At 51.4% G+C, this 19,950-nt stretch overlaps 9 protein-coding genes across 9 annotated transcripts; 6 read left to right on the top strand and 3 right to left on the bottom strand.

Moving 5' to 3' along the window:
* Positions 1-371: 371 nt before the first annotated feature.
* Positions 372-2,746, bottom strand: P152DRAFT_458575 (uncharacterized protein). Its single transcript, XM_033679494.1, has one exon. The coding sequence runs from the start codon at positions 2,689-2,691 to the stop codon at positions 649-651; it is 2,043 nt and encodes a 680-aa protein (XP_033533801.1). The 5' UTR covers positions 2,692-2,746; the 3' UTR covers positions 372-648.
* A 1,350-nt stretch (positions 2,747-4,096) lies between these two features.
* P152DRAFT_397803 (acyl-CoA N-acyltransferase) lies at positions 4,097-4,801 on the top strand (the record flags this gene model as incomplete). Its single annotated transcript, XM_033676425.1, has 1 exon — positions 4,097-4,801. One exon carries the CDS (start codon positions 4,097-4,099, stop codon positions 4,799-4,801), a length of 705 nt encoding a protein of 234 aa, XP_033533800.1.
* An 81-nt stretch (positions 4,802-4,882) lies between these two features.
* Positions 4,883-6,283, bottom strand: P152DRAFT_487593 (uncharacterized protein; the record flags this gene model as incomplete). The annotated part of the gene is made up of 4 exons (XM_033682102.1): positions 4,883-5,596; positions 5,655-5,885; positions 5,933-6,046; positions 6,098-6,283. The coding sequence occupies 4 exons, from the start codon at positions 6,281-6,283 to the stop codon at positions 4,964-4,966; spliced, it is 1,164 nt and encodes a 387-aa protein (XP_033533799.1). The 3' UTR covers positions 4,883-4,963.
* Positions 6,284-7,294: 1,011 nt separating this feature from the next.
* Positions 7,295-7,645, top strand: P152DRAFT_27330 (uncharacterized protein). Its single transcript, XM_033674881.1, has one exon. It carries the CDS (start codon positions 7,359-7,361, stop codon positions 7,563-7,565), a length of 207 nt encoding a protein of 68 aa, XP_033533798.1. The 5' UTR covers positions 7,295-7,358; the 3' UTR covers positions 7,566-7,645.
* A 456-nt stretch (positions 7,646-8,101) lies between these two features.
* Positions 8,102-10,462, top strand: P152DRAFT_514342 (amino acid transporter; the record flags this gene model as incomplete). Its single annotated transcript, XM_033682855.1, has 9 exons — positions 8,102-8,212; positions 8,272-8,298; positions 8,351-8,379; positions 8,430-8,471; positions 8,675-8,788; positions 8,840-8,918; positions 9,002-9,568; positions 9,621-9,785; positions 9,836-10,462. 9 exons carry the CDS (start codon positions 8,102-8,104, stop codon positions 10,262-10,264), a joined length of 1,563 nt encoding a protein of 520 aa, XP_033533797.1. The 3' UTR covers positions 10,265-10,462.
* A 250-nt stretch (positions 10,463-10,712) lies between these two features.
* On the top strand, positions 10,713-14,767 carry P152DRAFT_507539 (uncharacterized protein). The gene is made up of 3 exons (XM_033682539.1): positions 10,713-10,804; positions 10,855-13,296; positions 13,346-14,767. The coding sequence occupies exons 2-3, from the start codon at positions 11,023-11,025 to the stop codon at positions 14,633-14,635; spliced, it is 3,564 nt and encodes a 1,187-aa protein (XP_033533796.1). The 5' UTR covers positions 10,713-10,804; positions 10,855-11,022; the 3' UTR covers positions 14,636-14,767.
* A 64-nt stretch (positions 14,768-14,831) lies between these two features.
* On the bottom strand, positions 14,832-15,848 carry P152DRAFT_458571 (uncharacterized protein). The gene has a single exon (XM_033679493.1). It carries the CDS (start codon positions 15,511-15,513, stop codon positions 14,953-14,955), a length of 561 nt encoding a protein of 186 aa, XP_033533795.1. The 5' UTR covers positions 15,514-15,848; the 3' UTR covers positions 14,832-14,952.
* Positions 15,849-16,179: 331 nt separating this feature from the next.
* P152DRAFT_458570 (putative calcium uniporter protein, mitochondrial) lies at positions 16,180-17,817 on the top strand. The gene is made up of 3 exons (XM_033679492.1): positions 16,180-17,320; positions 17,383-17,402; positions 17,452-17,817. The coding sequence occupies exons 1-3, from the start codon at positions 16,519-16,521 to the stop codon at positions 17,785-17,787; spliced, it is 1,158 nt and encodes a 385-aa protein (XP_033533794.1). The 5' UTR covers positions 16,180-16,518; the 3' UTR covers positions 17,788-17,817.
* A 165-nt stretch (positions 17,818-17,982) lies between these two features.
* Positions 17,983-19,285, top strand: P152DRAFT_514338 (beta-1,4-N-acetylglucosaminyltransferase). The gene is made up of 3 exons (XM_033682854.1): positions 17,983-18,560; positions 18,616-18,754; positions 18,832-19,285. The coding sequence occupies exons 1-3, from the start codon at positions 18,218-18,220 to the stop codon at positions 18,971-18,973; spliced, it is 624 nt and encodes a 207-aa protein (XP_033533793.1). The 5' UTR covers positions 17,983-18,217; the 3' UTR covers positions 18,974-19,285.
* Positions 19,286-19,950: the final 665 nt, after the last annotated feature.

Here is a 19,950-nt window from a genome sequence, read left to right as displayed (position 1 = left end):
AGGCTTCGAGGAAGATCGAAATCCGGTGTCGAGGAGGAGAAGAGGAAAGGGACAGTGGAAGGAAGAAAGCGAAAGGGAAATTGTGGGTTATGGCGATACATGTCACTTGAAGGGTCGCAATTCGTGGCCCTCCGACGTCAGCAAGTGGACGGAGGTTTACTTCCGACTTGTCGCCAACCGGAATCCACCCCAGACCCGCTCAGCCACAATCGTAATTTGGGCGGAACCACCAGACAAGGGCGGGTGTAGCGTGGGCGAGGACGCGTGCGCGTCACGTGGAATATTTCTTAGTACTGACTCAGCCACACTCCTTGTCATCATATCAAGAGCGTTATTCATCAGATGCCTATTTCAAGCTTGCGATGCTCGTTCTAGACGGATTGGGCACAGTGCACAATCTACTTGATTAAATTTGTCTGTAACGATTGAATGACCCTCTAACCCTAAACCCTATGTAAATATGCCTGATGCGATCCAGTCCTCCCACGGACTCCAACCCCCGGACATAGGAAATGGGTATTTGGGTATCACGACGCCCCTTTCCGTGCGAAAGAACCCCTAACTAAAGCCCCCCCAATCCCCCAAAGACAAAGGAGATGCGCCTAGTGCGCGTGGATGCCACAGCGTCGCAACAACCTAACCACCTCGCTACATCCGCCTCGTCCCTTCCGCCGCCCCCCCTAACGCCTCCCCCAACGCCTCCGAATCCACCCGCTCCGGCTCCACGTTAAACGCCACCGGCGGCTCCGGCTGAAATCCCAGAATCCATCCCGCCTGATTCACCCCCGGCAGGCGCGGTCTCGGCTTTCTCTCTTTCAGCGAGCCGGATCCCCCGCTCTGCGACGACGGCTGCTGTGACGGGACGCCCCGGTCCACCGGATGCGTGGAGATCATCGAGGGGGTGGGGGCGACGCCCCAGTTGCCCCAGACCCAGCCGCCGAGTTTGCGGGTGGTGCTGATAGAGCGGCGGGTGGGGGAGAGGTTGGGCGCGGAGGGGATGGAGGGGTGCGGGGAGGTGGCGCGGAGAAGGGAGCGGGTGAGGGAGCTGCTCGTGAGGTCGCTGCGGGAGAGGCTGGTGCGGAGGGTGGTGGCGGCGGTGAAGATGGGGCGGGAGGGGATGGCGGACGAGGGGGTGGCGATTGTGGGCGTGGAATAGAAAGTCGGGGTATTGGGGGAGTGGCTGGGGAAGAGGGAGGGTTGGTGGGTTGGTCGGCCTCGCGTGGGTTGTAGGGAGTCGGAATCGAGAGCGAGGGAAAGAATGGAGTCATGGGAAGCGGCACGGCGGAGACGGGGGGCGAAGATGTCGGCAGAATCGGAGTTGGTGGGTTGAGGGGTGGTTTCGGAGCCTTCTTCGAAGATGGTCATTTCCGGTGGGAATGCGCTGAATGATCGAGGAGACAAGGCGCTTGCGTCCGGCGCGAAGTGCCCGGCTACGGGCGATGCTGCCGTGATCTCTTGACTTGGGCGCGCCTTCGTCGGAGTGGACATGCCGGGTTCATCGCCTGTGTTAAGGGTCTCCATAGATCGAATCACACCAAGGGGTCTCTGCCAATTGCTGTCATCGATTGAGGTTAGCAGTGGTGAGCCCGCCGCATTGCTCTCCGGGCTCGTAGGGCGCGAAGAGTCCATCGGCACATCGCTGAAGACGCGGTCGAACACAGACGATGTCCGCCGAGAATGGGCGTAAGGCGAGCTGGGCAGAGAGGATGCGATGGAAACGCCGGCTGTAGATTGAAGGGACCATCTCGGTGGACGCTGATGGGGGATCGTGACTGAAGTTTGCGAGAGGATTGCCGTGGTAGACGTTGGCGCGATAGGAGCAATGCGCGATATGGACGATCGTGCGGAATGTTGTCCTTCTTGTCCGAGAGAGCGCCTTTTCTTTCCGCGTCGTTGAACAGGAACTTTCAGCCTGGGACTTGCTTCCGGCGCGGCATGGTAGTGATGGTGTACGTGGACCTCTCGTGGACCAACCGGTTCGTGATCCCCAAGCTCCCTCTCAAGGGTGGGAGATGAGATTGTATCGATTTCGACGGGTTGGTGTGCGATGAACTGTTCTCGTAATCGCTCCACCTCTTCATTGGAATTGGTGAGCATATCGCGTAACTCCACGATTCCAACCTGGAGATTGGCATTGTCCTGGAGAATATCGCGCACGAAGTTGGACACGATCCTGTTCTCCCCTGTCTCGGTGCCTTTCGCTGCCGCTGTGCCTCTGACTTTCCGAACCGTGGTGTCCAAAGCGCTCTCAACGGCAATACGTCCCTCCGTACGTGAAATAACTTCTGCATGCCTCTCCCGCTCCTCTCGCGCTTCTTTCTCGATCTGCTCGATTTGATCTTGAAGAAGCGATATGGTCTTCTCTGCGTTCCGCCATCGCTGGATCGCCGTCCGTTCCTCCGTCGCGGTGGTCACCAAGGTCCCTTGGATTTGCGCCTGGTCCTTCTCCAGATGCGAAAGCTGCCGCTCCAAGGTCTCCGCCCGCGACGCAAGAATCGATACGCGACGAAGTTCCTCTTGGGTTGATTCGAGAGCGCCGGTGAGGGATTGGATCGTTGAATCGGAGTCGAGCGTCGCCCCATTGAGGTCTTCCAGCTGGTCCAACAGGGTACGGTTCTCGTCGATGGTTCGAGCGTTTTGCGCTTCCAGCTCCGCCTTCTGTCGCTCCATCTGCTCGATTTTCGCGGACATTTGGCGACGTTCTTGTTCAGTATCGGCTACATACGCCTCATGCCGGATCAAGAGATCCTGCAGCGACCAAGTCAGCAAAGAAGTCATCGTCAAGGCAACAACCGGCAATATCAGGTTCAATGGAAAGGCAGCCACGCTGGCGCAAAAGTGACAGCGCATTATTCACAAGGCAATGAAAGTGAGTATTCACCTGCCCAAGTTCCGCAGCCGTCAAAAGGTCGCGCTCGAGGTCCTCGAGACGCTGGTTGGAATGTAGAATGTACGGACATGTATCAATGCCACAGCAACACTGGTCGCGATTCCGCCGTGCCGTTTCCATCACCCACAAGGCCAGGGCGCGAAAACCGCGCGCATGGCTTGAACGATAGATTCCTAGAAGATAAATTATTCGGATGTTCCACAGCGATGGTAAAATGATTGGGAGAAAGAAGCTGAGTGGAGCGAAACATGGCGATATTGCGACCATGATATGACGACGAGGCGCGTTCTGAAGTCGGGGTTGAAAGCGGACTAGTCCGGATCCCCTCCCGGCAGCTCCTTGTCTCCAATGCGGGGCACCAACCACCGGAACCAAACAAGCAACCAGACTACATAGGAGTCGGGAGCTGGCATGATTCAGTGACATTGCTGATTACACCAGCCACCTTATATACACCGAGGGTCTGATACTCCCTCGATCTTCTCCTTTCACAACGAACGAATCATCGACTTTCGATCTGCATGGTGCGTATTCCATACATTGGTATTCCGTACTCCGTACGGAGGTCTATTTCAAAAGTTATTGCTCGCCAAGGAAGTGGCGTGATTATATAAGCAGTTTCGAGAGCCTATGCTACGGGCACTGGACTGCCTATCAACTGGGCATTTATTTTAGATCTTATAGAGCCTAATTCGAGGCAAGGGCGCCAGGCATTCGATTTACCGCGCGTAGTACCCGCCCGTTGGCTAGACACCCTACTGCCCGTGCTATAGGCTTTCGAACGGCTTATATAATCAAGCCCCTTCTTGGCGAGCAATAACTTTTGAAATGGACCTCCGTACTCCGTACAGAATGCGAAATAACTTCCCGGGAAATGCGTTTATGTATCGTGGGAACTGGGAATAGAGTTCCCATGTTTCAATGGGTGATACGATCAGGTGCCACCAAACGTGAGATGATTTCCTGCACGTATTCTTAAAACCCCACAGCTCAATGCAACATAAGGTACCTTTACCTTACCTAGCATAAAGCTCTTAAGGTTGAGTCAGAGTCAATAAGATAGGCGAAGTCGAGTCCGATCGTTGAATTCTGCGTTTTAAGTCTATCTCAACCATTTCTTCTCCTGGATCTCTGGCTTGGTGCTGAGAAATTCGGATTTCCTCGGTCCATTTTTACGCCTTGTCGCTTTCCAAGTCATTCTTCATCATGCCCATCCGATACGCAACACACCGGGACCTCGACGCCATATCCCACATCTTCACCGCGGCGTTCTGGGACGAAGATTACAGCGGCCGCTTCGTGCATCCCTATCGCGAGCAATACCCCGACTCGGTTCTCCACTACTGGCGCCGGAAAGTCCGCGCTGCATTCTGGGACTACCGAAACTGCCTCATCGTCTCCGTCGATCAGGACGGTCGAATCACCGGCGCGGCGGAATGGGGACGGGTTGGTCGTCCAAGCGCATTAGGACTCAAGATGGGTTTGGGATTGGGACTCTCGTGGTGGGATCCTCGACGGTTGGTTGCGCCGCTGGTGAAGGTGTGGAATCGCATAGAAGAATGGATGTGGCCAAACCGAGCAGCAGTCCCGGATCGACTGGATGCATCTAGCCGCGCTGCGCCGTTTTTCACGCGACATTTGGTGGGCGTCCGAAGCGATGGATGGAAGCTGAGCACACTCGGTGTGCATCCTGATGGGCACGGGAAAGGCTATGGAAGGGAGCTGGTTCGATGGGGCCTGCAGAAGGCTCAAGATGAGGGGATCTCTGCCGGTGTCATCACGTCGGACGGCAGCGAGCAATTCTACCGCAAATGCGGATTCGATGTCGAACTGTGCAAAATTACGGAAGGAGAAAATAACCCGTTGAGTGAAGTTAAGGGAGGCGTCATCTTCTTCAAAGACCCTCACTGATGCCGTCCTCGAGTTCTCAATGTCTGATTTTCGAAGTCAAAGCCTAATCCATACTACTCGGGCGACAAAGATTTAAAGTCAGATGTGCATATGCTTCCGTTATCTTGTCTGTACTCGAGTTCAATAGAACCTCTTGAACCGCCAAATCAAAACGCCTGGCATTCATGAACCGTCCTGCGGTTGTTGACCGTATTGAATCTTCCACCGATGTTCGCAGCGAATGATGCGCTCTCGAGAATTGGTACTTGCAAACGACCCTTCCCGAGACCCCGTCCGTTCACTCGCGGGGTGCTGCACCGCAGCAATATGTTCCAGACTTTCGGGACGAAGCGTCAGATGCTCCGGGTCAATCCGAAGGCCCGATAGTCCAGGGGCATGGCGTGGAGAGTTAGGGAACGAATCTAGTTGATACTCCTCGGGCGGTGTTTGGTTGCTATAGGGGATGGGTTTGGATGAAGTGCCCACCTCCATCATCCAGGCAGTGTCGAAGCTCATGAGGAACGATTTCAGGTTTGGAATCGTTGCTGAGATGAGCGAGTATGCCAGTTCTACCAGTTGGCATACCAACGGTGCCGCGATGGCAACTCCTGGATCCAAGCTTGTAGTCCATCCCTGCACCAAATGGATATTCAGGATCGCTATGGCAATGAGTGGCACACGGAAAACGAATGCCAGGATGACGCGAACTCGGAGGTGGAGTTTCATCTGGAGACGGTGGATGAGGGCGAAAGACAGGCAGAACGTCAGCAATTCGGTGATGGCGTCGAATGCGCCTACCAATTGCCACCGGAGGTACTATGAAGGCTGCGTTAGCGGCCAAGGTCGACTTATTTTCCCCCTTGCACCAACTAACCTGGTTCGAGCAGAATGATCCACCGATCCCAAGAACCTGTCTCGGGCCGCAATCGATTGATAGGGCAAGAACCGATGCGAGACCCCAGACGCTGACCACCACAAGCATGATATGACACCAGCGTCGATGGCTCTCCATATCCAACGAGAAGAGCCTTCGAATCAGGAGTATGACGGAGCATTTCGCCAAGGCGATCGTGAGGATGAAGAAGATCTGAGATGTAAGGTAGGGCTGCAAGGGGTTAGCATTTTGCGTCTCGGACGATCTCGAAATCTCACCCGTCCGATCCTTCCGATCGTGATTAACGTGCGCTCGCTGAGGATGCTCTCGGACTTGGCTAAGCCCCTGGAGAGCGCGATATATGTTGGCAGGAATGCCCCGACCGCGAAGAGCTAAATTCCGTCAATACTTTCCGCCAGAGGGGCACTGATATGATTGCTTACCGTCGTCCCAACAAAGGTCCAGTCATCGCTCCCAAACGTGTCGCGTTTAATGAACCATCTCACGAACAGTGTGAGTAGCGTGTATACCCCTCCCAGAAGAGCCAATATCCAGACAATCCCCGCTTTGTCGAATTCGGTTATCGGCGAGAAGCGCGTTACATCCACTGCATCGCCAACGGATGCCATAGCTTATGTGGCTTGGTCCATCCAGAAATCCCTTGAGGAGCGGCCGGGAAAGATGGGCGTCGCCGGCCGACGGAGTTCCGAGTCGCCGTGAGCCGTAAAAAATATGTCCTGTGGTGCTCGGGATGCACTTCACGATGTCCGGTACATGGGCGGCTGAGTCGGATGCAGTCGTTCGAGTCAACAGGAGTTGTCATTCCACACCCTTTCAATGCTGCTTTGATTGCTGCTTTGATGGCTGCTGGAGCACACCCAAATCAAGATTGGATCCAGACGGACGCATGGCCAAGTCAAGTATGTTGGCAGCATTTGTCGCAACAGCGCAGTGGCATTCAGATTACACAGCGGATTGCTGACAGGACACCGCGTTGGAGATTTGGCCCGACGGGCGGTGGCACAATTCATGGCGCTATCTCGCATCGGTGAGAGAATTGTGTTCACAATAGACTTGGTCAGTGGGACGTTCTGAAATGTTCCCGAACGACATCGTCCGACCATCGTGAGGAAATATCAAATCTTTGTGTATTTCATCATCCCAACTGCTTCGCACTGCTTTGGGCTAGTTACCGCTGCTTGTTTCGCTGAATGGTGACTTGTCGCTAATTTGCCGAGTGTGCATTAGCAATAGATCTTCTTGTTCTCGATTATAACCTGGTTTTATGCAGCCCCGAAACGCTTCGTGTGACGCTGAGCCGTGGCAAGCTACCGTCGTGACAGGTCAACTCTTGGTGTTCTTGTACCCCCTTGGTTCAACTCTTACACACTTGTGCCACCGTTTGTGTTCTTTGACCCCAAAAGGAGCCCGTTTCCGCGGGAGATGTCTTCCTTGTTGGAATGCGTGAGATGTCTTCCGTTTGCCTCGGAGAATATGATAGTGGGCGGAAGCACGGGATGAAATCTCGACCGGATACATTCCTGGCTCTTGTGTACCATATAAACTCACACAGATGGGACATTTCCACTTTGCTCGACGAGACTTGGTTGGATGAATTCAAGCGCTTGAGTATGATTAACGGTGCTGACAGAGGAATACAGCCAATTAACGTCTTACGATCGGAAAGGTGGAAGTGTCCCATCTATGCGAGATTATACAGTATGCCCCGGAACGGGCCACGGAGCGGGGAGTATGGCGGTCACACTATCGTGCCGTGTGTCATTCCAGATTTGCGCAAAAGAGGTCAGTAGGAAAAAGGAAGGTAGGGAGGAATATTACGCTGCATTAAGTGCATTTCCACCGCATCACCAGAGCCGGGTACACGGAGAATTGGAGAATCTGCGCCGTTGACGTGCATCTGCGAGAAAGTATCTGCGAGTACCCTCTACAACGGTGAGTGTCGTACTTCCTCATGCCTCTTGTGGATCGGCTAGAGGCACTGAAAACTGAGAGCAGCCCCATTCACCGCGGTATCACTGGTTCGTACCTCTGATCTCGCATCGCGATCGTCTGGCCCTGTCCTGGCGACTGGTTTCACTCCCAATCATCCCTCGCCCTGTCGATCCTCTTCCTTGGGCTTTGTCTGCAAGCGTGGTTAAGTCCATTCCGTCAGGCATTTGCCCAATAGGGCCAAGACGACTGTACGACATCTCCTTTGAAGGCCCACTGCAGCCACCTGCTCGGCAGCCGATACCCCAGAGCTGAGTCGTCCAGTTCGATTGATCTTGTCGTGGCCGAAATCGAGACGATTTAACCTGGCATGAGGACGTCCAACCTTGACCCAGGTTGTCGGATCCAATACACTCCTCTCGCAACTAACCGACTCATTACCTGTTCCCCGACATTATCGAACCCGAGGGTCTGAGCAGTTGCATTGACACTCGACGATGGCAAACGCCAACAAGACGATATTCGGTATTCACGATATCGAAGGTGTCCATGATGGCGCCATCGTATCGGAGAAGTTGGGAACAGCCGACGATCAACATGATATGCTGGTAAGCCCCAGTGACATCAATTAGGGGTTGATAGGATACTGATATAGAATTCTTGACAGCGCATGGGAAAGATTCAGAAGTTGAGAGTGAGTAGTGCAGACAGAAACCATCTCATTGCCAATTCTGACATTCTCAAAGCGTAACTTTGGGTTCTTCTCTATTTTTGGGTATGACAGATACTGTCAATGGATATTGGGTCAAAGTATTGACGTCGCAGATTTTCTATGATTTTGCTGAGCACATGGGAGACCCAACTTGGGTAAGTATGAACAACTACTCTTCAATGCAATTAGGCTCGCTGAAGGCGCGATATTTCTTTTCTTGCTATATGTTTTGTTAATTTGTCAATCCTTTCTCCATTTCTGATGTGATTCTCTGGTATCAAACGCCGTACCTAGTCTTCAGACAATCAGTGGTTCGCAAATTGCTATTTCAATCGATACTAATACTTAACACACACAGAACGGCAGCATTTGGCCTCTTCAATGGAGGGAGTGCAGGCCTTATCTATATGTACATCGCTACGGCATGTGGTTTTTCAACAGTCGTGTTGTCGATGGCTGAGATGGGTTCAATGTGGGTCAGTCGCTTACTCGGACATGTCAGTGCTAACAATTAGGTTGAAAGGGCACCTACTGCTGGAGGACAATACCATTGGGTTTCCGAATTCGCCCCCAGGCGTGCTCAACGGTTTCTTAGCTATGTGGTGAGTGATAGTAGTGTGCCTCTGCACAGGAAGCTATTATATCGCCATCAATTTGACGGTTGGCACCCTAACAATCACCTCAGGTCGGGTGGCTATCGGTCCTTGGCTGGCAAACGGGGAGTGCCGCGAGTGCCTTTCTTGCCGGAACTGAAATTCAGGGGCTGATCGCCCTCAATTACCCGGATACCTACGTCTTCCAGAGATGGCATGGGACGCTGCTCACCATCGCGGTCGCATCAGTGTGCTGCATCTTCAATACGTTCTTCGCACGAAAACTGCCTCTCGTTGAAGGATGCATTCTCATCCTGCATGTTCTTGGCTTCTTCGCGATCATGATCCCTCTCCTGGTCCTATCGCCAAGAAGAAAGGCTGAAGCAGTGTTTACCGATTTCAACGATAACGGTTGGGGGAGTGTCGGGTTGTCGTGCCTTGTTGGAATCCTTACACCAACCGTGTCACTCCTTGGATCCGATGCCGCCACTCATATGTCTGAGGAGCTACAACATGCATCAGCGACGCTACCGAAGGCTATGATAGCCACGATAATATTCAACGGACTCTTCGGGTTTGGGATGCTTCTAACGTTCTTGTTCTGCCTTGGCAACATTGAACATGTCCTTGCCACCCCGACAGGATACCCCTTTATCCAGGTATGTGATTGATACGCGTATATGTACCGCCGATGAGGCTCACCGAGTGCAGGTATTCGCGGACGGAACGCAGTCGATCGCAGCAGCAACGGGGATGACTAGCATCATGATCGTCCTCTCCACCTGCTGCTGCATGACGAATATGGCCACTGCGTCACGCCAACTCTTTGCATTCGCACGAGATCATGCGATCCCATACCCGGAAATTTTTTCCACGGTAAGTGGGACCGACCCGAACTGTGTCGTGCGGCATTGATCGAACTATAGGTCAAATGGGAAATTCCCTTCAACGCCATTATATTCACGCTCGGCGTGACGTCTCTGCTCTCCCTCATAAACATCGGTTCGACGGTGGCATTGAATCAGATCATTTCCTTGGGCGTCAGCGCTCTAATCTCGTCGTATATCGTCTCCATATCATGCGTCTGCTTGAAGCGTCTGCGAAAGCAGGCACTCTTAAAGCGTCACTTCAGTCTGGGCAAATACGGCCTGCCTCTCAACATCACAGCGGTCTCGTTCCTCCTGGTTGTATACATATTTTCCTTCTTCCCCGCCGAACCGAATCCAAGCCCAGATCATATGAATTGGAGCATACTGATCTACGGATGCGTAATGATATTCTCCCTGGTTTTTTTCTGGGTCAAAGGGAGACACATATACGTTGGACCGGTGGAGTACGTCAGGAAGGATCTGTAACTATGGATGTGTTCATGGTGACTTTTCTGAAGGATTGGAGGCTTGGTCGATCTCCCAGATGGTCATAAAATCATGGTGGCTCCTTGCAAGATTTATTGGTTTCAAAAGGGTTGCACCTGTTCATAGCGATGCATCCTGGCTTATCAGGTTGCCCGCGGAAGTGACGGATAGTATGAAGCATTAGATAGCCTCGATGTGATCTATCATATTGGTAAAACTGATAGTTAACTAACTAACTAGTTAACTAACCAAGTTAAGACTTGAATTCGTTAATTAGTGTAGAAAGATGTCTGTATTATAAACCTTTGTTCGAGGTTGAAATAAGCTGGATCGTCGGGATGTTGCTGATTGGGTGGAGTGGAGCGATCCGTGGCCATATTCCGTCATTTGAATTCCGCCCTGCCGAGCACCTCCGCTGCAGTCCTCCGCCCTTTACAAAGGTCGAGCTTGAGATAGCTACATCTTCCAGTTATCGCGATTGTAAATGATACCTCCTTCAAACATAACATGTTAATGGTTCTAAAGAGCGACGAATGCGAGGTATGCACTAATTCCTCATTGGTCTAGTCTGTACGTGACGAAGGTTCTAGATTCTGACACGGACGAAGGCAACATCGCGGCCGTGAACATATCACGTCTCCAAGAATAGCTACAGACTGCGGAATCCTCATTTGGTTCAACGATTGTAAATGACGGAACCGGGCGTAACGTAACTGTTCTCATCCATCCTCGACCTCGGCCGCGACACCCTCCCAAACATGCATCCGACCTTCACAGGATCAGGCAGACGCCCACGTCAAGTCAACCTTTCCGGACGAAACACGAACCCGTTTGCCGCCACCCCAGGGTTTGGTGCGCCCGGAGGAAGTGCTCTTGCGAGTGCGGAACAAGCACGGATACAACGACAGAGAGAAAGAGATAGACAAAATGCTGTAAGTCGGATACAGCGGGTCTGGAGAGGACACACTAGTCGAAGGGCGGCGAAGGAAAGGTTGCGGGAGGAGTATGACGGCACGATTTGGACGAACGATCCCGCAGAATGGGAATCGGTTACACTATCACAGTTGAATCGTCTGATGCTGTTCTGGAACTGCTTTGAGACTGCCGATATCAGCCGGTTAATACGATTCATGAGCGAAGGCCTTCATGACTCTCACGACAAACCACTAACACGCCCTCTCAAATTTGCGCTTTTTCGGCTGCAAAAGCTCATTTTAGATGGCCTAATGCGCTTTGTTAAACGGCAGCGGTACCATGATATGCACGTGCTGCTCTCCGCGGCATCGACACTTGCGACGCGCATTCCAGCGGAGAACGCAACGCTTGCGGATGAGTACTATAAGACAATGGCCGCTGTGGAGGAGATACTGGATTCTGAAGATTTACAATCGCTGAGAGAAGGGCTGTTCTTCAACGCCGTTGCTTTGCCTCTGCGCCAAATGAATGCCCAGACTCTCGAAGTCTACGCGGCGTTTGCCTTGGAGTATCTCTCTTCGACGAAAATGACCGAAAATCCGCAGTTGCGGGACTGGCTGAACCGATTGTCAGGCTCCGTAAATTACAAATTGCTCGCGAGCGCGCTTTCATCGACCGTCGATGTCTCCGGGTGGACACGATACCTCCAGCTCGCAGACATTGATCGCAGACTTAATCTCCTCTCTCTGTTCATATACTTCCACCGCCAAACGCACGACTTCCGCAATGCACATGCATACACATCGAACGAGGACTTCGTGTCCGTAGTGTCTAATCTATTATTATCCGTTGCAGATCATCCTATCTTGCTGGAGTTTAGGAGATTTGCACATGAAACGGATCGAAGCCAGTCACCAAGTCCAGCTAAGGAGAAGATTTCATTCCAATTCTACCGGGATCAGGTGCTGTCCTTGGTTAACCAGGAGAGCATAAGCGGCCTTCTGTCGAACACGTCGGCCTCATTCGACGGGTCAAAATTTAAGTCAGCCGCCGATACCGTTGCGTCCAATGCGCGAAGATTTGCAGCGTTCGCCTTAGCACTCATCCGTATCTTTCCCAAACGAGCCGATGAGATCCGGATGTGGCTATATCTTGGTTCCGGCTCCATCGCCGCGGATGATGGCTCTAGGCGGGATTTGCCAGCGATCAAATACTTCTGGAGCGCAACAAAACACACACATATCTTTAAACAGATATCGAAAGAACCACGGACTGCAATTCCACTACTAAAATCGCAGAGCACGCGGTTCGAGTCCCAGGAACAGATAGATCAGAGGCTTGCGGATGAATGGAGAGTTATACTGATCTTCATGGAGCTCTACATCTTCGTATTGAAGATCATGGATGATGAAGAATTCTTCTCCACAGGCTATTCGGAACCAAAGTGGAGTAACAAGTCTTCCGGTCCCGGACGCGACATGGCACTTGCGTTGGACGAAGTCAGAGACTTGACGATTTTCCTCAAAAATTTGGGGTTTGCTCTCAATTTTTACGCCAAGGATATCGAAGATGTTATCGAGCACAACGAAGATGAGCTGAACCTCGGACTTTTCTTTGGGATTGGTTCTGCGCAACCGCCCGCGTCATCGTCGAAAAGCACGGGACCATCGAGTAAACGACCCGCTAGTGGAATCAGTGACTTCAGTCTCGAGCATATCAGGGGCTTGGTAACGGCACTGTTGCGAATGCTGTACGAACGGGATTCGCGGCGAAACTTCCTCAAGAAAGGGCATTGGCTCATGACCTCTAAGTTCGATATGTCCGGATTTATCTCCTCGGTCGTCTTGGAAGAGGAAAACCGGCACCAGATCGAAAGCGATGACGAAGATGACCTGCAATTTGGTGATGATGAGATACACGCCAATCATCTCATTGGCACTGCCAGAACACAGCGGACAATTCAGCAAGAAAGATTGAAGAGACAGCAGCGGAAAGCTTCAAAGAGGAGATACCTGCAAGCGGTCACGCCGCGACTAGAGATCCTGCAAAATATGCCGTTCTTCACCCCCTTCACGACTCGTGTTCAGATTTTCCGGGAATTCGTGACTCTGGACAAGGTATGTTAACCGTAAACCATTGATCAGCGGCGTTTTTAACGATTCATAGCATAAGCGGCGGAACGGCTATGTGGATGCCGAATCCTGGCGAATGGCCGTAACGCATGGGATGTTCCGGGATGAAACAATAGAGCGACACCACGCTAGGATCCGACGCGAGCACGAATTTGAAGACGCGTACGACCAATTTTACCCGCTCAAAGACGGCCTGAAAGAGCCGATCCAAATCACCTTTGTGGACCAATTTGGGAGCGTGGAGGCAGGCATCGATGGTGGAGGTGTGACGAAGGAGTTCTTGACCAGCGTCACCAGTCAGGCATTCCGCAACGAGGAGCGTCCACATCTCTTCATTGAGAACGACCAGCATCTCCTCCACCCGAATCCAGTATCCCTTGAAGAACGTAAGGCACACCTCAGAGCGATGGGTGTTCCGGAGGGCTCCTCGGACTATCGTGCAGAGATTTCAGAACTCCTGCAACATTACGAGTTCTTGGGACGGATTATCGGCAAATGCTTGTATGAGGGCATTCTCATCGACGTCAACTTCGCTGGTTTCTTTTTGCTCAAATGGGCTCTCACAGGCGGATCGGGCTTGGCTCCTAAAGAGTCTGGATATCGTGCGAACTTGAACGACCTGCGTGAGCTGGATGAGAGCCTTTACCAAGGCCTGCTACAGTTGAAAAATTACCGAGGCAACGTCGAAGAATTTTCTCTCAACTTTACCATCACGGATGAGATCTCTGTCTCCGGCAAGGCCCAGGCCATCGAACGCGAACTCAAGCCCGGTGGCAGCGATATTCCTGTCACCAACCAGAACAGATTGGAGTATATCTCCTACGTCGCCCGACATCGGTTGCAAGTCCAGCCAGGCCCACAAACCAATGCCTTCCTCCGCGGCCTCAGCACCATCATTCAACCCTCTTGGCTCGGCATGTTCAACCAAGCCGAACTGCAAACCCTTCTTGGAGGCACCAGTTCCTCGATTGACATCTCTGATCTCCGCCGCAATACCTTATACGGAGGCGTCTACGTCATTGGCGATGATGGACTGGAGCATCCGACCGTGGAGCTCTTTTGGAAAGTCATGCAAGACCTCTCCGACGGCGAACGACGCGCGGTGCTGAAATTCGTGACGTCGACACCGAACGCGCCGTTGCTGGGTTTCGGCAGTTTGAACCCCCGGTTCAGCATCCGAGACTCGGGCGATGACCAGGATCGGCTGCCAAGCACGAGTACGTGCGTGAACCTGCTCAAGCTGCCGCGGTATGCGAGCGAGCAGACGATGAAGGAGAAGGTGCTGTATGCTGCATTTTCGGGGGCTGGGTTTGATCTTTCCTGAAGCGCTAACGCCGCTCTTTCGGTTGTATAGGGATGGATAGACAGCATCTAGTCCAGCGTTACTGAAAGCCAATGTCTTATGATTCTAATGGATATGAAAGTAGTAGAGCCCAGTTCGGTGGATAACACGGTTCCACTATGTCAGTGATCTTGAAGTGTTCATTGGATAGTTATGTGAATTCCAATCATGTTTGATTGATTGAAGAACTTTTAGAAGGGTTCTTGGACTCCTTTCCGCAATCTTTTCGCTATATGATACCAGAACCCTTTCCAGACACGCCTGGCATCCTGATCGTTATCCTAGGTAGGTTGTGTGCTTCAATCATCGAAGGTTTCCCTATGTATATCCGCGTGGATGTTTTCCCTGATTTCCATCACTACCGGCTTGCAATTGATCTCCCCCTCCTCCACTTCATCGTTCAGAGTCTTGAACCACCTAGCTTTTTGCCTCAGGAAGTCCTGCAAATCAAAAGTGCCATCCTGGAGATCCGATGCTGCTCCGTTCCAAACGAACGTCTTCCCTGCTATCGTCTCGTACGCCTCGTCGCTCTGCACCCCAACTCCTGTCCCGACCTCAATCTGGACCCAGTGAGGAGTGTAGTTGCGTGTTTCGTAATATTGGAACTGCGCCTCGTGTTTGTCGCTCCGAACTTCGAAAACCGACCCGTCAACATAGGCCTTGGATTGTTCGTCGGTAGTGTCCTCATTCCTGGACGGCTCGTCGCGAATAAGCGCTGGATATGGGCCCCATAGCTTGATGTTGTAGCCCGATATTCGTGCCGGACGTAGGATGATGCCATGGGCTTCAGGCAGGTCGAGCACCCCACGGATCTGCGCGGGATCTTGGAGAGAGCCGTAAAAGAAGTAGAGAACAGTCATGACTGATGATCGGATGAAATGAGGGTGACGAATGTGAAATGTGGGACTTTCTGCTTTGCAAGATGATACGTATACGTGCTCCAGGTTGATGATGGAGTTTCAGTTATCGGAGGTGACAGAGCACATCCTTTTTTGGCGTAATGGAATCACTAACTTGCAATCACTCGCAAGTCGTGAGGGGCAAAGTGAAAGATTGGGACATGTATGGTTTTCAAAAATATCTGCTCAAAGAAGTCTTAAAAGTTTCATTATCGGGGTGAATGCTTAAGGAATAGGATAGGTCTTGTGATAGCTAATGGCGTAGTAGCAAAGTGAATGCAGTGTATATGAAAGAACTAACTCGGTGTTAATGACTTCTAAGAATCACTTGTTTCTTGATGGGCGGGATTTACATTGTCATCGCTGAAGGTATTGTTTACTCCGGTTTCTCAAATTTGGAGATTACACATCTGGATGTTGCTGAGGTTTTGAATGGAGCTCCATCTACGGAATACGGAATACGGAATACGGTAATTGGTATGTATGACGTCGTTGCCATCCTAGATCCTTGAATCTAGGATCGACATCGAGCTACCCAAGCTCACCGCAAGCTGCTCCATATTGTTTTTGTGCTCCTTAAAGATCTCAAATTAGCGTTTGTTACGGAGTTTATTAACAATGTCATCATATTGATCATGAACTCCCCATAGAACCCTTTTACTTTTCTCAGATGGTCTTGAAATGAGATCCTGTGCCCTTCTCGTCACGGCCAGCGGCTGCTGCAGATCGGCAGGGACACGAGTATCATTTCGCCCGTTTTCGCAATCCTCCAGAGTATTCGTGGACGTGGAAGGAGACAAATCATATAGTCAGCCAGCAGAGAACCTCAGTCACAATGTCACCAAAGAAGAAAAACTTGACTACGACCGGAGAATCGCAGAGGAGTCGGGCAGAGGGATCCGAACGCCATGGCATCGAGAGGGAACAGGCCAACCACCAGTCGCACGGTTACGGAGTTCTAGTGCGATGACCAAGGGCAAAATCCTCACGACGCCATCACGGATGCTTAAACTCATCCTACCACTAACGACACGCGATTACAACGCTGACCGCAAGAACGTCGAACCTCTCGCGCTTCTGGTTCACCCTCAACAACCACTCTCCTACCTCGAGCGACTCATACAAGCTGAACTGCCCTTTATCAAACACGACGGCAAGGACTGCGTCCCCAACGTCTACTTCCGCGCCGTCAACTCAATAGGCGACAGGATCAACACTGCCGAGTCGGACGAAACCGACGAACAACACAACTCGGAAGCGGAAAATGTCGAAGATGCGGATGAAGTCAACATAGACGGGAAGGTCCAGAAGACAGGGAAGCTGAAGGATGCATCCGACTCGGGTGTAGCGGAATCTACGCTCCGTGGTCGGCCAGGAGAAGGCGGAGTCGAATCGTATAGCGGGCTTGGACAAGATCGCAAAGACGAGAAGCTGAAAGAAGACGAGAAATTCGTGAGATGGTCATCATCGACGGAATTGGGGGACTTCATCCGCGATGCGGCACGCGCGAAGACGTTTGCGGTGGAGATCGAAGGCGCGCCGAACCAGATCATGGTGGGAGTGCCGAGCTTCAAGGACCGGACGTATTATTTGCGGATGCGCTTAAGGAAGAAGAGCCACCAGATCGCAGGGATGGCGGATTTGAAGAAGGAATGCAACCAATTGGCACATCGCGGTGCGAGAAGAATGGCGCTCGGAGGATTCGGGGTGTTAGTTGTATATTGGTATATGGTATACCGCCTCACGTTTGAGACGGATCTCGGATGGGGTAAGTTCGATCCTAGACGGGTCTTTTAAACACGACTTGCTAACCGGTCCTACAATGGATAGAGTTCATGGAGCCCGTTACTGTATGTGTTCCAACCAAAACATCCTTTCATGACTCTAACCAAGCGCTAGTACCTTGTCGGATTATCGACCCTGATCGGGGGCTACGTCTGGTTCCTTTACCATAACCGCGAAGTCTCCTATCAAAGCGCCATGAACTTCTCGATCTCCCGGCGCCAATCCAAGCTCTACAACCAAAAAGGTTTCGACGTGCACAAATGGCAAACATTAATCGAAGAAGGCAACGCGCTTCGTCGCGAGGTCAAAGCCGTAGCGTCCGAGTATGATGTTGATTGGAACGAAGCGGAAGACGAGCAGGATGAGAAAGTTGTGAAGGCGCTAAAAAAGGGAGCGAAGAAGGCGAAGAAGAGAAAGGAGGAAGAGGATGATAAGGATAAAGAGGATTGATGAAAGATACCCAGAGGACAATGAAATCATACATGTACCAACACAAAACAATCATCCTGTCCTGGTGATAATTAAGAGATTGGCTCATGTTTATCTGATTCGTTCTGTTTCGAAGCTGTGGCTATCCGTGACATGGAAAACATATTGTTTCTGCCTTATCGCCTCACCTGCAATTCTGATTCTGATTCTGATTGCTGTTGTCCCACCGTGCATCCTGATCTGCATCGCATCAGCATCAGCATTGCATTGCATTCTGCATTCATAAATCCCTCCTGCCGTCGCTCAACTCAGCCTCGACATCTGCTCATCAATTCATTTTATACACGATAAATATGGTCATCCAATATAAGTTCTATCAGCCTCCAGGTGGCGAGTCCTCTCATTGAACCAATGTGTTCTGTCGATTTCGTACAAGCAATATAAGCCGATCATGGCATCCACATCTCATGTCCGCCCTGCCACCATCCCAAATCAAAGACGATGCTTCGTCACCATCGGCGCAACCGCCTCCTTTAGATCCCTAATCTCCGTCTGCTTACAGCCATCTTTTGTCCAGGCGCTTGACAAGCACGGGTTTACGGAGCTCCGCATTCAATATGGGAAAGGAGGGCAGGAGCTATTTGATGACTTGTCGAAAGGGCTGAACCAAGCGGCTCTAGGAACTTGGGTAGAGATCTCGGGGTTCGACATAAATGTTAATGGTCTTACATCTGAGCTGAGGGCCGTCAAGGCATCTCAAGACGTCAGCGAAGGACTGGTGATTAGTCATGCCGGTATTTGGACGTTTTTGTCTTGCGGATAGTACAGCTTTGCTTATCTATTTCCTAGGCTCTGGCACAATCCTTGACGCAATGCGGCTCGACGTGCCGTTGATCGTTGTCCCAAACCCGGAGTTGCTCGATAACCATCAAATCGAGCTTGCCGAAGTCTTTTCGGACCAGGGCTATCTGGTCTATGGAGAGTTGAGGTAATTCATCATCTAGCCCCCTTTATTTTCCTATGCAACTCGCCTGCTTTAATAAGAGCTTATGTGTGCTTCGATAGGAACCTCCCGAAAGCGTTGGATGACTCGAAGTTGCTTCGGAGGAAGCAGAAAGAGCAGATTAATGTGAACACCGGGAGACCAGTAGTTCCGGTTGAGCCACGCAGCATCATGGAGTATGAAATGGGGTTCTCGCTTGAGTAGAGGAGGTGTACGATTGGCGTTTGGATTACTATGCGATTTGGGAATACGATAACTACAATAAGCGCGCAGAAGTTTGAAAGAGCTAAACGAAAAGACTAACCAAGTCGGTGATTATTCCTCAAAAGTTTATCCACATTCAACGAGAATAGTCGCGCAATTCATATTTTGAATGTCGATCCGAGCGTTCCCGAATTGGACAACATTCAGTCCAACTACCTGCGCCTCATATTCTAATCCGGGTTGATCCGCGTCCTCTACTTCCTTCACAGTTAGTGTCAATGAAATAGTTCAAACACAAAGCAATTTGTGGCCAACGGACAGCCCTAAATCCGTGCAACAGAGTCCACCATGGCAACTGCACTAATTGGGACATCTGCAGAGCCCCTAAGCGCACAAACACGGCATGGGTCGGGTTCTAGATAAGGGACGGACTGAATGGCTTCCTCAACATCCACAGCTCCCTCGCGTAGCAGAGGGTGATAAGGTCCGGCTTGACAGATGGCAAATCACTTGATCCATGTCAAATCTTTTGAAGCAGTCCGAACTTTCCGTTCTCCAACGGCATCGACTTTCGACACCCCAGTAGCATCAATATGGATCCGCCCAGTCCAGGAATAACTTGGGAAATCACCTCGTCATTCCTGTCGCGCTCTTAGGCAAGTGTTGTCAAGGGAAGACAGCAAATACTGTTGTCGGCGGAGCAAAACAATCTATCCCAATGCGGATTGTACGCCGCTAATCTTCAGACCAGAGATACCGCGATTCTACGGTTGTGACTTGTTGCATCTGGTTCTGCTCATTGATGGTCAGCAGATCGTATGTTATTGGGGATAAGGTTCGTAGAATACCATAAAGGTGATGATCCCATATTTTCTCCACGTCAAAAAGTTGTGTTAACCCACTGGTAGCGGGACTGTGCAAACCACCATGGCATGGCGTTGAGTTTGGCCATTTGGATTCAGCCTTGTAGGACAGGT

Source organism: Eremomyces bilateralis (assembly GCF_010015585.1).
Source record: "Eremomyces bilateralis CBS 781.70 unplaced genomic scaffold P152scaffold_10, whole genome shotgun sequence".
Taxonomy (NCBI): domain Eukaryota; kingdom Fungi; phylum Ascomycota; class Dothideomycetes; order Eremomycetales; family Eremomycetaceae; genus Eremomyces; species Eremomyces bilateralis.
The sequence above is the reverse complement of the archived record's forward strand: the minus strand, read 5'-3'. Positions and strand labels throughout refer to the sequence as shown.